General features: G+C 31.8%; 2 protein-coding genes across 2 annotated transcripts; both read right to left on the reverse strand.

Annotated features, from left to right (window-relative positions):
- Positions 1 to 210: 210 nt before the first annotated feature.
- Positions 211 to 3,172, reverse strand: LOC124920022 (bifunctional dihydrofolate reductase-thymidylate synthase-like). The gene is made up of 11 exons (XM_047460409.1): positions 2,934 to 3,172; positions 2,299 to 2,733; positions 1,854 to 2,211; positions 1,718 to 1,762; positions 1,570 to 1,635; positions 1,421 to 1,482; positions 1,253 to 1,327; positions 1,015 to 1,180; positions 799 to 922; positions 605 to 711; positions 211 to 519 (listed from the first exon to the last, which is right to left on the reverse strand). The coding sequence occupies exons 2-11, from the start codon at positions 2,718 to 2,720 to the stop codon at positions 409 to 411; spliced, it is 1,536 nt and encodes a 511-aa protein (XP_047316365.1). The 5' UTR covers positions 2,721 to 2,733; positions 2,934 to 3,172; the 3' UTR covers positions 211 to 408.
- A 1,750-nt stretch (positions 3,173 to 4,922) lies between these two features.
- LOC124921840 (probable xyloglucan endotransglucosylase/hydrolase protein 32) lies at positions 4,923 to 6,658 on the reverse strand. Its single transcript, XM_047462540.1, has 4 exons — positions 6,469 to 6,658; positions 6,294 to 6,394; positions 6,009 to 6,226; positions 4,923 to 5,253 (listed from the first exon to the last, which is right to left on the reverse strand). Exons 1-4 carry the CDS (start codon positions 6,656 to 6,658, stop codon positions 4,923 to 4,925), a joined length of 840 nt encoding a protein of 279 aa, XP_047318496.1.
- Positions 6,659 to 17,353: the final 10,695 nt, after the last annotated feature.

Consider the following 17,353-nt stretch of genomic DNA (forward strand, 5'->3'; position numbering starts at 1 on the left):
TCATCAGACTTTCTTTGTAAGTTCTAATTTTTATATCCGATCCTAAAAATAATGGTATCTATGTATATAAAAGATAGATAATTTCTAGTACATAAAATAAATAAATTGACTCAACCTCAAATGGGTCAAATGTAAAAAAAACAAAAACACAATGAGAGATACGGTAAGTCTTTCAAAATGGGTCAAATATTAGGCCAAACACCACAAAAGAACACTAATGAGAGATGTATATATAAGCAACTCAAACAACACATAACACAGTACATTAAGACAGTTTCAAAAAACCTCAAAACTTAAATCACCTTAGATCCATTAAACATTCCCCCTGCCGGAACTAAAGGATTCTCATTTCCTATTTAGTTTAAAAGAAATTAAACAACATACTGCTAAAGAAGAAACCCACATGATCTACACTGCCATTTTCATTTCTATTTTCTGGTGAGGCTCATATCCTATGAGTTTGAAATCCTCAGCCACAAAGGAATCTATGCCCTTCTTTTTGCGGTTAATCTCCAGAATCTGCATTTTGGGTAGGATATCATAAACGAGTTATAATAGCTAGTAAAAAATGTTCTAGCTCTTAATTATAAGTGCTTATACTTACTGGAAAAGCTTTAGGTAGTTTCTGAAGTTGCTCTTGCAAAGGTCTAATGTGAGTACGATAAACATGAGCATCCCCGATAACATGAACAAAATCGCCTGGGACAAGATCTGCAATAATTAAGGCCATGTTACAAATCATTCTAAGAGGGGCTTTTCAACTTTTCAATCATTTGAAGAGAGATTAGCTAGTTTTACCACAAACATGAGCAATCATGCAAGTCAGGAGGGAATAAGAGGCGATATTAAAAGGCACACCAAGACCCATGTCAGCAGACCGCTGATACATTTGACATGATAACTCCCCATTGGCTACATAGAACTGTCAAAAAGAAAAGAAAACATGATTTTGAAGGAAGCTTCTTTATAGTTACAGATGAGGGTCTTTTTATTATTTGTTTAAATGTTACTCACCTGAGCAAACATGTGGCAAGGTGGAAGAGCCATGATATTGATATCAGAGGGATTCCAAGCTGAAAGAATGATCCGACGATCATCTGGGTTTCTTTTGATCTTGTCAATAACATCTAAGAGTTGGTCAAATCCTTGGCCAGTGTAGTCCGCATGCATGTCAGTGTATCTATAACCCAAAACTTCAGCACATTTGAAAAAAAGAGAAACAAACTAAACTAAAATAACCGAGAAACCCCACCTAGCACCAAAGTGTCTCCATTGAAACCCATAAACAGGTCCAAGGTCCCCTTCTTCCCTTTCTTTCAAACCAATGCTGCCACAATGAAAAAAAGAGAACTATTTAAGGAAACGTGCATTTTAAAAAACCAACAAAAATGAATCAGCTCAGCAGTTTATGTTTACTTGCCTATCAAGATAGTCTCTAGATGCATTTCCATCCCATATACGGATGCCCTTTTCTTGCAGCACCTGCAATATTAAGTAAAAAGAAATACATTAACAGGTAATGCATTATACAGCTTTATTGTACTTCTTTTTGTTGTATCTAAGAACTACCTTAGCATTTGTCGATCCACTAATGAACCATAGAAGTTCTTCCACAACGCCACGCCAAAATACTTTCTGTAGAGCAAATACAAGGTTATACCCCACTATGAAATATCTCACATGAGCTAAGACTTTAAAACAATTGATATAAACATGCCTTTGTTGTAAGAAGAGGGAAATTCTTGCGCAGATTGAATCGCATCTGTAAATGAAACAAGACAGAGCATAAGAAAATCACATTATTTTACTTAAGAAAGGAAAACCTAATTCATGTAATCTTGTTTTGAGTTTACCTGGCATCCGAATTTGGACAAAGTACCTGTCCCTGTCCTATCATCCTTTGTATTTCCGTTTTCAATTATATCTTCAACCAGTTTTAAATACATATACTCCTCATGTTTCTCAAAAACCATCTTGGGAAGAAAAGTGAACTTTGTTACCTCAAACTTAGAGGCATCTGAAACAACTGAATTTCTCACCCTAACATAGGTATTAAAAGAGTAGCGTATATTGTTTTCAATCAATGGAAATGACGAGTACCAAGGATGAAAGATCGAAAAGTCTATAGGAGGAATGAATATGTCGCATTCTATGTCTGTCTCAATTTCTGTAATGTGGATAGCTTCACATCCAGGAGCGTTAAGCGCTTCCCTGAATTAGAATACCGATTAAAAATCAAGACAATTAAAATGAATTATACGAAACACCATACATCAGCAATGGACTTGTTCAACATACCTTAAAATCTCTCCACCTCCGATAACAAAAACTTTATCTATGGATACAGAATAAGGCGGTGATGCTAGTAAGTCCAAAGCAGACACCATGCTCGAACACATCACAACATTCTCAGCAGTAGCAATATCAAAGCTACCAGAACGGGTCAGAATAACATTTAGGCGGCCAGGAAGAGGCCTGTGAGCCAATGGAATACTTTCCCAAGTTTTTCTACCCATTATGACAGCATTCTTTTTAGTAGGATCTGATGTAGCATATGTAACTTTCCTGAAAAACTTTAGGTCAGATGGTAAATCCCAGGGTAACTTCCCATCTTTACCAATACCTAAATCCTTTGTTGCAGCTACTACCACTTGATAAGGTCTTCTTGGCTCAACATTTGCATTGAGTTTGCCATTAGATATGGTGTTCTCACCAGCCATAACTGAACAAAGCCTAGAGTACATTCATAAATCTTTTAGACCCATAATAGCAAATCTCAAGAAAATGAAGTTAAAACATTTGTCCGTCAGAAATACAAAAGGAATCAGACCCATAAAATGTTCGTCTTGAAAAAACAATAGCAGAAATCGACCATGAAATTAAAAACCCACGAAACAGAAATCAAATGAAAGCGAAATGCAAAGAGAAATTACCGATCGGAAGCAGCGCGAATAGTAAAATCTTGAAGCAGCTTCTGAGGGAAGATATAGTGTGTTAAAATAGCGATTTGTGAAGTTATAAATCAGAAGATCTGGCTGTGGTTGATCAGTTAACAGACGTTCCCTGCTGAAGTAAAGATGAAGAAGAAGAAGACGAAAGGAGTGGATTTAAACTAGTCCATTTTGCTCATAAGGATAGAAAGGGTTAGAATTGGAAAATGGGGGAGAATATTTGGGGAAGAAGAGAAGAACCTAAATGAAAAACCAAAAATAAAATTCCAAAAGTGCGGGAATTGGGAAATTATGTCTTTCATAACTAACTTGATTATTTTCAAATAATCTTGTACATCTTTTATATTGAAAATATATTATTTAAATAAATAAATAAAAATTAGTAGAGATTTAAATAGTAAATCAAAAATATATATAGGTAGTTATTAATTTATTTATATAATTAATAAATAAATTATTTAAAATTAATCACAAATACTTTATTTAAAATAGTATGGAGGAAATAATATATTAAAATATTTAGACTATTTTACTTTTATCATTGATACGGGAGGGAAATTAAATTTTCTGAAAAAAATTTATAAATTAAGAAAATTATTTTTTAAATCAATTAGGTTGAGTCAATAATTCTTTCTCATGTTCTCTACTTTTTACCTAAATAAATTAAATTGATTCTTTTAAAAAGTTATTATTTATTTAGGAAAAAATTTAAGAGTTAAAAAATTTTATTCAAGATCTTGTTCTTTGGATGAAGCGTTATTCACGGTGAAATTTTAACAAATGATATATGCATGAAAAAATATTGTATTATGTGTCATAAAAAAGTTCAATCGGTAACTCACTTACTATTGCATTGTTGAGGGGTAACTAATATTTGGAGTCTTTAGTGAAGTATTACTGGGATTAATTGGGTGATGACAGAGTCTTTGAATAATTGCTGAAAAACGGACGGTTGGCACCGAAGTATATTAGATAGGCAAAAATATCCCCTTTCCTCAACAACTCCAACTCAGTTAAAGTTTGGATTGATGCGGCTGACATGCCTACATATTTGAGTTATCATCCAAATTATTTTTTGGTGAACTATCTGGTTTGAGAGAAATTATCGAATTTTCAATGATTGTAGTCGTCTGATGCGTATCATTCATAATACTATTATCGTGACGTTTTCTGATCTGTCGGGGAGTTAATCGTTGTTCACGAGGATTTACGAGTTCGATAACCCGTGTTTTTCTTATTTTTTTTTTTTTTTCCTGTAATGCTTTGTTGTTGTGTTTAAATAATATTTTTTATTTTTAATATACGTGGTACTTTTTAAAAAAAAATATATATCATTTACAATCACTGACCCTCATATAATTTATAAATAAGGTCTTAGTAATATTTATTTATTTTAATAATTGTTTATCCTATTTTCTTTCGAATTCACTATCATGATTTAACTTCCATAACCGGGATATTTTTTTTGTCATGGAAGAAAAATAATAACAAACATCTTTGTTACAACAAGGTCCCAATAGAAAAACTGATCCAGGTAGTATTTCTTGTAGTTTTAGAACTTTAGAAGAAAATTAAAACCCTTAATTTGTACTTAGTAATGAATAACCCTTAATTGTTGAAGAGTTAAAACTTGCTAAATTCAAAATGGTGAGATCTTGTAATAGAAGATTTTTGTCATAATGTTGAGTAGAGGACATAGGCTCCATTAATGTTATAATATGGTATAATGACATAAAATCCAAATCTTATCATTCAAATAGTACTTAAAATAAAATACTGAAATAATTGGAGGTTTGGACAATCAACCAACCTTGTAATAAATTGGTAGCCACATCTCATCTCCCCCAATCCAAAACATTATTATTATGTGTATAACAAACATGCTTATAACTTCATAAGAAATAAACTAAACAAAACAAATCTCAAAATTCATGACAATCTTTCTTTTACTTTGATATCAATTCTACGTCTTTAGCACTCCGGTATTTGCGTATGATCTCTAGTCGGATCATGACAATAATCATACACAAGATAGTTACTTTGGACCCATCTCATGGCCGAATATTGTTGAGGGCTCAACCCAACCGGACCTGATGGCGATCCCCATGGTGCACCACCCATTTTGAAGTTTCTATACCTTCCATAAAATGGTTCATATTTGTAATCAGCTTTGTATTTACCATTTTCTGTTGCCCACGATGAAGCATCCCAAATAGAACCGTATACCCACATAGGCCTGTTTGGGAATGTCCAATCGTCCTTCTTCGGATACCGTCTGATCGGCACATCGTCTACGAAAAATCTGTATTTAAAGTAAGAATTAATAATTTCTCAAATATATAATAAAGATTTATATTGACATAGAAATCCTGGTGTATCCCTATCCCCATCACATATATGCCAATTTTAGGTGATCATGTGACAATCCCTTACATAATTAATCTATTATTTTATTCTATTTACTCTTTTAACTACAATTTAGTTTAATAGCTTAAGTGTGTTAGATATTTTTTAATATAAATTATTCTATTACATTATTATCATTTTAATCATAAAATTATTCAACTGATCAACTAAATTATTAATATAACTCTATCTTATTTTTATTAATTATAAATTTTAAATGGGTCATCTTAATAATCCATCTTAAATCAATTTCAAATAACTCTAAGACCAAACAATCTTTAATAACCACATGTTAGTAGATATCACTATTAATTATACACTGTAAAAGGGGAGCTATTTTCTCTAGTAAGAATAATAATATTGACCTTAATTTTTATAATGACCATGATACAGACCTGGTCAAATTATCTTATAAGCTAATTACGTGGATGAAAATTAATCATATATCAATTAACCACCTTAAATGATGAACAATATGTTTGGTTGAAAAATATTGTACTAGCTAGCCTGTCATGAAAATAATTAATTATCTATCTATCTAGCTGTAAATCAACCATTGATAGTTTGATACTATTAAGTCGGTGACCCCATATTATGATAGGATGCTTAAAATTGATGACCAAAAAACAAAATCTTTAATTAATTACTTACATAATTTCATAAGGATTCCAAAGAATTGCATAGTGATGAAAAGCCTGAGTAGGATCAAACCAAAGATGAATCTGATTTTCTCTTCCAATAATATTCCCATCACCGCTCCCCCTTATGAACACATTTGTTTGCAATACATAAGGTTTATCTGTTGTGGTGCCCAAAAACTCTATATCTATCTCGTCATGCTTACCCGGGTAAGCCTCATTATTTGACAACTGCATGTAAATAGTTATTAGAAAATCGAGAATAACTTAGAATATTATTGAATAAACGTCGTCTTACATATAGTGAAGTGATAACTCCGGCAGTATACCCCGGATGAAGCTTGATATTCGCCCCAAAGTAACCCGAGTTGTAAGAATTCAACGACTTGAACCCGCTTCCTATAGGGTGATCAGTAAAATATAGTTTAGATTGCATGTGTCAAAGACTTGATTATAAATAAAAAAACAATTACCTGAGTATCGATCGAGCCAGATAGTTAACTCTCCTTGATTTAGGGTTTGGTGTTGCGAGCCCCAATTGTTTTTGAATCCTTGGTTGAAGTCTATGGTGGAGACTTTAGAACTCGGATAGTAACCGGGGGAAGGTTGAGATGCGGTTAGAGTTAGATGAATGAAGAAAAAGATTAGCCCGAAAAACGCCATTGTTGGGAAGAGGTCGAGGAAGAAGAGAAGGGGATGAAGTAGAAGTTATAATATTTAGTAGATGGAGAAGAGAAGCTTATTTATAGATAATGTGCATGAACATGTCCCACATTGTACGTAGAGAGGGATGTGGTTAGTGGTCCTAGTGGACTTGATAATTATGGAAAATATTTTTTGGTAATATTTAGGGAAAACATTAATCTCATAATGTACTTATTTCTTGTACTTAAATACTTATGGATTTTTTTCTTAAAATACTAATAATATATATACTGTATTAAAGTTTAACCTAAATTTTATTTTAATTGTTTTTGTTTTCAAATTACAATATTTAAAATTATTTGAAGCAAAAAAAAAACAAAGATGCAAAAATCAATTTTTTTTTCTCAAAAAAACAATGTTCTTGTAAACAAAGTTGGAATATAAAGGTTACAAAATATAAAATAATTAAATATATGTATATGTAAATTATATAGATTTTCAAATAAGTAAGTGCAGTGTATTAGGTTAGCTTCCTATATTAATATATATATATATATCAAATAATTACTGTATATATATGTACTATGTGAAAAAATAATCTAAAATTTAGGAATAATAACCAAATACATTATAATCATTGAATATATTTGGACAAAAAAAATATTAGAGTGAGTAATAAATATTAAAACAGCTCTGAGATTAATTAGTGAATTAATTCTCTCCTTTGTAATATTTTACTCAAATTATAATTTTTTCATTGTTTTATAAATAGAGTAACGTCAATGTCTTCCTTATGTTAATTCTAATTTATTTAAATTTTATTTTATTAATTCTTACATTAAATGAGAAAGATATATAGTAAACAACTTGAAAGAATATAAATCATAAATAATTCAATATTCTGGTGAATTATTATTTTTTTTACTTCTCATTATTTTACCGTCCGTAGGCTATTCTTTGGGCAAGCAGTTCATTTTAGTCAATTAATTAGATTAATAAGACTATATCGCTTTTATTTTGAAGCGGAGGAGGATGTTGTCTATTTGTTGTTCCAATGCCCTATAGATGGGATCCGCGAATAAAAAAATGTTGCTCTAGCTATATGTGACATCATTGGAGAATTGTTCATGTTTTTTACACTTTTGAATCTAGTTGAACTATTTGTCTAATTCACTCCTCTATTTCTTGTGACTATAGTCGAGATTTGTACACTTTTTGAATCTAGTTGAAACATCATTGGAGAATTGTCACTATAGTCGAGATTTGTACTGGTCTTTTGTTTTTGTATTAGACTCGTTTCGAAATAGATCACTTTCTTTATATGGCCTAAATAGATAAGTGATCTTTTTATTCGTTTTTATATTATATTTTTTCTATCAAGGTCATTCGTTGCGTTCAAATGCTAAATTTTAGAAGGACAAATCTAACCACAAAATTAAAAAATTAAAAATTGTACGAATTTTATATGTAAAATGAAGCACCTGATGCCAAAATATTTTAATAAAATATTCAAGCATTTGGTGTGACTCAACAGTTACAAGGTCTGTGATATGATTAATTAATCATAATTGGTAGGTCCCTTTTTAGTTATTATTATTATTCATATATAATATAAGCAAGTTATTTTATTTTAAATTTATTTTGTGCAAAGAGTAAAATTAGTCAAATATGTATTATATATAATTTTGTATGCATAAAGTTTAACCAATGTTCCATATTCTTACCGTTGAATATCATTTAGCTATCATTAGTTAATAATTTAGGCAATTTTAAATGTTTAATAAATGATGGGATTTCATATATGTAATACAATTTTGACTTGTTGAGAACCTCATTTTATTTGAGAAGGGATATGCGAGGGAATTGAAAAGAGGGAATGCCGGTGGGTACGATGAGTGTCACAATATTACTGGCTGTAAAAAGATAAAAGACGAGGAAAATTTTTAACGAATCAGATTTGGTCACTTTATCCCTCTAAAATTCTCTTTCCAATCATTTTTTATTTTATTTAATAATTATGTTCATATAGTTTGACTATACTTTATTTTAATGAGTACTTCATTTTGATTTATTGCATTTCACATGTGATGTTTTTTATTCAATTGTCATTTAAAACTGTAGACTTATATTAATTGTATATAAAATTATATTTTAATTTTGGATCATACACTTGTATATACCTTCACATTAATCATTTATTATATTGTTTAAATTTCAACTATATTTAACTGATTGTAAGTTATATTGTTTTGATAAGTCACATCAAGAATAAATAAATTAATAATAAAATAACAAATATTTCTTCATCTTGGCCATTTGAGTCAAAGTTTTTAAAATTAGAATTAAAAATGACGACAGTATTGTGGACTGGGCAGCCTTTTTCAGTATAGTAAATGTGTCGAACAAACATTGGACCAAGAATTATTATAATTAATTAAATTAAATTCCAATAAAGACAACTAATTACTATTACACTTAATTAATGGTAACCAGGTGATTAATTACCCAAATCTAACACAAATAATTAATTAATTAATTAATTAAACTAAGTCCGAGTGAAGACGGACTTTTGCATGGTTAATTAATCTAATAAAAATAATAATTAAATGAATTAATAATAGTTGTACGGACGTGTGTGAACATATATACATAATCTTAATTAATATATAGAGACAAAAAAAAAATTAAAGACCAAAATAAAAGGGCGGTTGTAAATTAAATTAAACTTCAACGGCTTCTTTAGTTTTTTGATTGAAGTGATAAATAGGGTCGGCTGGCTGTCGACCTTAATTCTTTGGATTGATACAATATATATATATATATATATATATATATATATATATATATATATATTTTTTTTTTTTTTGATGTGTCACAATTAATTATATATGAAACGTGTTTTTTTTTAAGTCACAATTGTCGGACCTCCGTTCAACATTGTTGCCGACAGCATACCCTATTCTTAATTAATTACCCAGAGAAAATTATGGATATATATATATAGACTAATAATAATCAAACTATACTCATTTTCTAATTATATTGCTGACATTTTCTTAATTTCATGAGACATTTATAAATAACTTATTTTATCATAATTATAATTATAATTACAGTCATAGTTATTTTTTTATTACTGTAAAATAAAAGTAAAAGTTATTTTATTTACTTAATTTAAGTAAATCTAAGTTTAAAAGTATTATTAGATAATAAACCTAATACATTTGAATATTTTTTATTAGAAAATATAAACGGAAAGAATCAAACTCATGATCCTATAATAACTCCTTAATAATTTATGTATTTTGTTATGAGAATATGTGAGAGAAGAACGGGGTAACGGGGCGGATGGTAACTGAATCCGCGGAAGGGAATGCGTTTATCACTTGTGTCATTATACTTTGAAAAAAAAATTATTATCATTCTTGTAAGTTCGATTTTGGGGAATTTTCGTAGGAGACCGTTATACTCACCGACGATCCCTGAAAATTTGTGTGCCCTGAACAAAAAAAATTATTCTTATATTTTGTAATTTTGTCGTTAAGTTTAAACGACTCTCATTTATATCCTTTTGCATTAACATTTTTTAAAAAATATTTAAATAAATATAATAAATTTGTATTAATTTTTTTTTTGGAGTTAAAGAAGAACTAGCACGACACTCCAAAGTCATAGTCTCCCGTTTAAACTCAAAGCGCTTCTATCATGGTCCCCCGCTTAAACGTAAAACGCTTTCAGATTAATCAAACTCGTGACATTTTGGTCTCTTATATCGACTTTTACCATTGTAACCCGAGCACTCATCCTTAATCAATTATCGGTTAAACCAGGAAAAAACGCCATAATGAGACAATTTGAATTAAAAACTGCGAGATAAATTATAATTGACAATATCTACGCCAGAGTATAAGATTTTCTTAAATATATCGTTCATGGGTTGAAATGTCAAATCTTTGGACGAAGAAAAAATATATATTATGACTATACATTGTCTTATGATGGTGAAATTGATACGTCTCTATATTGTGGTTTATAGGAATATTAGAAGCATTCAACTGTATTTGAGATCAAATTTAGACATCTAATCATAGGATCTTCTACCATAACTATATGATTAAAGTGTATTGTTTATAAAAAAAATACATCTTAATATATAAACTGGGATAGACTTGGAGGTATCGAAAAAAAGATAAAAGCCCCACGTTTTACTCCTCTAATTGGTTCACACGATTCCGATTAGATTAGGCTGCTAGAACAAATAAATAAGGGGAGCAATCAATCAATATTCTTTGGTTGAAAATATATATATGTGTACTCACAATCCAATCAAGTTAAATCGATCTTCCTCTAACAAAAGATTTTGACATATTGATCAAATAAAATCATTTTTATTTGATGTAGAATATTTAAGAAGCGGATATCTAAATTGTAAACCTAGCTTAATTAACATTTTTTTATTGTATATTATTTTATTTCCTAAGTAAATAACATACTTAAAAATCACAACTCTATATATAATTAACCCATTTAACTATATTTTTTATTTTATACAAAAATAATATTCTTTAAAATCTTAATTTCACAATTAAATCTTTTAATTATATATTATATTATTTAATAAATAAATAATATTCTTTATTATTAATAATATCTAATTTATATTAATAATGAACAATCTTTTCGCTCTTAATGTGTGACCTCACAAGACCTAATTATAATAGTTATAGATTCTTACCAAGTAAACAATTTGATTATAAAATTATTAGACATACTAACAACTAATTACAAACTCAATATAGTTGGGCATTCCCAACTTACATATAACTTATAATTGTAATTAACATAATTCTGATATCCCTTTCTCAAGATGTAGATCTCTAAGATTCATCTTGTCCCGAAGTAGATAAAAAGGGCCGGAATTCAATAGTTTGGTGAAAATATTGGCTTGTTGTACCTTTGAATATACATGTTGAGGAAGAATAAAACCTTGTTTGAAATGATGACGTACAAGATGACAGTCTATGTCTAGATACTTTGTACGTTTATGAAAAACTGGATTTCAGCGATATGTATCGCCGCTTGATTGTCACACCACAACGGAATTGGTAACATAAGTGAGACGTTCATGTCTTGTAGTAAAAATGAAATCCATTTGAGCTCATAACTTTTGTAGCCATGCATACTTCGGTATTCTACTTCAGTCGAGGATCGAGAGACATTGCTTCGTTTCTTTGTCTTTCAAGATACTAGTGCATCGCCATATTTGATACAATAACATGTGATTGATCGTCGGCTATCATTGCAGGTAGCCCAATCTGCGTCTGAAAAACTCTCAAGTAGATTATTAGATAAACAAGGATAAAAAAACCCCAAATTAGGAGTCTCTTTCAAGTATCGCACAACCTGAAGGGTTGCATCCCAATGAATTTGTAAGAGTTGATTCATGTATTGGCTTAGTTGTTGTACGCTAAAACCAATGTCGGGTCGCGTAAAATTAAGATAAATCAAATGACCAATAAGCCGTCTGAACCTCTCGGGTTCAAATATCACAATACTTTTTTTTCATTCAATTTATTCCATTTTGTCATAGGAATTACAGCAGGTTTACAACCTGTTAAGCATGCGTCGGCAAGAATATCTACTAAAACATATTTTTGTTGATTAACATATATTTTTGCATCGGTACGATATATTTATAATCCTAAGAAGTACTTAGCATTTCCTAGATATTTAATTGTGAACCTTTTGTCAAGTACATAACTTTACTCTTAAAGTTTTCCATAGCTAAAGAGTGATTGATTAGCAATAATCAGTAAAACCGGGTGGGCAATCAGCGAAAGGGGGCATACTGAGCAAGTACGGGAAATTTTACATAATTAATTTGATATAAATTGTCTCGTGCAATTAGAACATCGTCAACATAAACTAATAAAGCTAAAAAGAAATCACTGGTTTTCATAGTGAATAAGCAATTATCATGAGCAAATTGTAAGAAACCATAATTTATAAGACAATTTGTAAATTCTAAAATCCACGACCTAGATGCTTGTTTTAAACCATAAAGACTTTTTAAGATTATATACTTGATATGTTTTAGCTTCGGTATAACCTTATGGAGGAATCATATAAACATCCTCGTTAAACTGTGGAGAAATGCGTTATTTACATCAAATTGTTGTAAAAACCATTTGTTAGCAGTAGTTAAAGCAAGAAATAAATGAACAATTACCGTTTTGGCTACCGGAGAGAAACTATTGTGAAAGTCAACTCCATTCTTTTGGTTGAATCCTTTTGCCACCAATCGAACTTTATATTTTTCTATTGACCCATCTAGTTTCAATTTAGTTTTAAATACCCACCTGCATCCAATTGACTTTTTTTCCCTTTGGAAGAGAAGTTAAAATCCAAGTTTTATTTTCTTGAATAGCAATTAATTCTTCTTTCATGGCTTGCTGCCAATGATTAAATTTTGAAGTCTTCTATGTATGTTTAAGTCTCTTTAATAGTAGAAATATTACCTACAAATTCTAGACAATTTTTGTTAGGATCGGGATCAACGATAGATACGGGATCTGCTTACGTTGAACGCTTACACACTTCGTTTGATAATAACTCTGTTAGAAGTCAATATCCGTTTCTATTCTTCGCAATTAGTCGTCCCAAACTCTTGAACGGAGTTCAAGTGTGGAAATGTTTGTTTCGACTTGAAGCAACACAACAAGATTAGGATGATGCAATAAAAGAATAACACAAGACACAAAAGATGTTTATGGATGTTCGGAGTAAAAGCTCATACGCCACTCCTTTTTCTCAACCTAGAGAAGGATATTCACTAAAAGATTTGGTTAAATACAACACTTGTACAAACCCAGTCGAACAACCAAGACTTAGTTATTGCCTATTTTCGAACTCCTAGCACACTCACTCTGTTGAGCAGAAATAAATTATGTCCACTTACAATGCTAACCAACTCACACAGAATGGGTAGTGTGTAATACAAATTTAACATTCTAAAAAACTTAAGAGCTTATAGGACTTTGAGAACTTGAGAGAGTTGTAAGAACAATTGGTGTTTTTGCTTGTAAAACTGATGATGAAGTTGATAAAGCTTGTTCAACACTTGTGAAACAAATTGTCCTTTATCTTCTTAAGTAGGAAAATGTCAACGGACATATTTGCTGCTCAACGGATATATCTGCTTCATAAGACATTTGTATTAATCTTGATTGGTTGAGTTCCAGAATAGTACATCAGATAAGATATTCTTTGATCTTGTCTATTCTTGGATGATAGTAAGCCAAATTATCATTAATAGGATCACAATGTACAAGGAGCGTATATCTCAGAAGGTTTGACTTGTCTTTGGTTCTTTTAGCATAGCTCTACTGCTCTTAAAAAGATCTTCAATAGTCTTTGCACAAAAATGGAAACAAATAATGGGGACGTATAAAGTTGTTTTCTGATAATACCGAAAGCGTCATATTGTAGCACCGAAATGGTAAAGTACCGGACGCGCTCCAATTTGATGTAAAACCGAAGTCATAAAATACCTAAGACATGTTTAAATAAAAACCAATCTTGCATAAAATACCAGAAGCTGTAAACTACTGGATATGTGTTTACAAAATACCGATCTTGCATAAAATACCGAAAGCTGCAAACTACCGGGTATGTGTTTATAAAATATCGATCTTGTAAACTATTAGATGGTTTTGTAAAATTCCGAACTGATATAAAACCGGATACGTGCACAAATTACCGGAGGCGCTTATTATATAAAACTGATTATATAATACCTGACGCGTCCCTTAATATAAAACCGATGTGCAAATTACTAGTTACGTTTTGATAAAACACTGAAGTCTAAACTACCGGTTACGCTTCAGTATAAAATCGATTATATAGAATACCGGACGCGTATTTATATAAAACTGATTATATAAACTACCAGACGTGTCTTCACAAAATGTCGATCTTGTAAAATACCGGAAGCTTATAAAACCGGATGCGTCTTTACAAAATACTGATCTTATAAATTACCGGAAGCTTATAAAACCGGATGCGTCTTTACAAAATGTTGATCTTGTAAAATACCAGAAGCTTTAACTTTCCGGTTTTTCTTTAATCTACACAAGATTAAATTGATAAATTAAGTTCTTATTTATGTGTTGATAGTTAATTAACACTAACAATTGATTAACTTATTTTGACTTAACAATTTCTCCCTTTTTGATTATTTAAACTAAATATTCAAAACATGGTAATTTTATAATCGTTGCCTGATTATCCTAAGTTAATTAACTACTTTAATCTAACAATTTCTCCCTCTTTGATTGTTTAGAATAAATTATCAAAGCTCGTTATCTATTTCTTAGTAATTTCTCCATTTTTGATTGTTTTAACCTAAAACTGTCAAAACCAGCAATTGATCAAAACATTATTAACATTCATCATTTGACTTTCCTGCAATATACAACTAGTAGGCGAAAATGGACATCTAATATGATTTGTCTTAGAAAGTTTAGATACTTAAATTATGTTGTATTTAAAGTCTAGAACATGCATAACATCAAGAAGTTTCAGTTTATTAGAAAGTTTTACATTTCTTATTTGCTTCACATGTTTAGTTGTTGATGCAGCGTGCGTGGCTAGGATGAATCTTTATCAAGATTCGTTGATTCTTACGAATACCGAAATTGATAGATATTGAGGAAACCTCGTTTTCTGATTAATAATCTTCTTCCCCCTTACAATGGAATACCTTCAGGGTATTTATAGGACTTACACGTATTAAATTAGGAATTACGTCTAATTACAATTTAATTACACTAATTTAGGATATTCCTTCCATAACAAGAATATCCCTACTTAATTTAGAATATCCCTTGTAATCTCTTCCTTAATTAGAATATATATTATAATCCTTTCCTTGATTAGAATATATCTTCCAATCCCTTCCTTAATTAGATTATCTTCCAATCTCTTCGACTCGCACCGCATCATTCCCCCCAGGGTAGAAAAGATTCGTCCTCGAATCTGGAACCGCATCATCCTCATCAGAAGAAGACTCACCCACAAAAGGAACAAGATGCTTCACATTGAACACATCAGAGGTACGCACATGGCTGGGAAGGCGTAAACGATAAGCATTGGGGTTGATCTTCTCCACAATCTCAACAGGACCAATCTTCTTAGCAGCAAGCTTGCTATATTCATGAGCTGGAAAACGATCCTTAGTCAGAATAGCCCACACAAAGTCACCAACTTCAAAATCAACAGCACGCCTTCTCGAATCAGCCTTCTCCTTGTACTTGGCAGTAGCAGCAACCAAGCGGTCATGAGTGGTCTGATGAACCTGAGCCAACTGACCAACAAAATCCGCAGCAGTGGAATGAGGACGCACCTTGCTGGGCAGCGCTAACAAATCAAGAGGAGCACGCGGAGACAGCCCGTAAATCACATGGAAAGGACTGAAACCAGTGGAGCGATTAACAGCATGATTGTGAGCAAACTTCCCAATGAAAGGGCGAAGAGCCTGGTTCATCATACGCATAAAGGTGCTAGGAGCATTCGACAGACCACACGGCATAACCAGCCACTCATATAAGCCCTCACGAGTCTTAAAGGCAGTCTTCCACTCATCACCCATGCGAATACGAATCTGATGGTATCCACTCTTGAGATCCAGTTTGCTAAACACAGAAGCACCACCCAACTGATCCAACAAGTCATCTAACCGGGGAATAGGAAACCGATAACGCACTGTAATCTTGTTGATAGCACGACTATCAATGCACATACGCCAAGACCCATCCTTTTTTGGGGAAAGAAGGGCCGGGACAGCACAGGGACTAAGGCTCTCTCGAATGTGTCCCTTAGCCAGCAAGTCCTCCACCTGTCTACGCAACTCTTCATGTTCTTTGGGACTCATGCGGTAATGAGGACGGTTGGGTAGGGCAGCACCTGGAACCAAGTCAATGTGATGCTGGATATCACGCAAAGGAGGCAAGGCACAAGGCAGATTCTCAGGAAAAACATCTGCAAACTCCTGTAACAGCGGCTGCACTGGAATAGGCACCTCAGAACTAGCACCGCAGGTAATCAGCGAACAAAATAGAGCAAACACCATGCCTGATTCGACCATGGCGGTCTGAAAAGGACCCCGAGACAACAAGGTGGCAGGGGGGGACGCATGATGAGTGGGGGCAGCACCCTTCTTGGGCTGATTTGGCATCAACACAATCTTGGTACCATGAAATAAGAACGTGTAGGTATTAGCACGCCCATCATGTATAACAGAATGATCAAACTGCCAAGGGCGACCAAGTAAAAGGTGACAAGCATCCATAGGAACCACATCACAATATACAGCGTGCGTGATGTATATTATCAACATCCCTAATTTCAGTCATGCTATTCAAATTTGAGCATATATGACAACTAGCTCTAATGATAATAATCCAGATAGGTTCATTTTTAAAATTACTATGAACATTAAGACTACAAGCACCATTAAAATTATAAGTTTTAATAGGAAAATTTTGTGTATCTTCATAGTAATGTTTTTTACATTTTCCTTCTACAAGAAGATTTTTCATCATTTCTTTGAAGGCAACAACAATTTCAACTTTGCTTATTTTGAAAGATGTTTTTTCAGAGGATTTTAGTTGTTCTTCATAATTGGAGAAAGGAGTGTCTTCCATATTAGCCATA

Source organism: Impatiens glandulifera, chromosome 1 (genome assembly GCF_907164915.1).
Source record: "Impatiens glandulifera chromosome 1, dImpGla2.1, whole genome shotgun sequence".
NCBI lineage: Eukaryota > Viridiplantae > Streptophyta > Magnoliopsida > Ericales > Balsaminaceae > Impatiens > Impatiens glandulifera.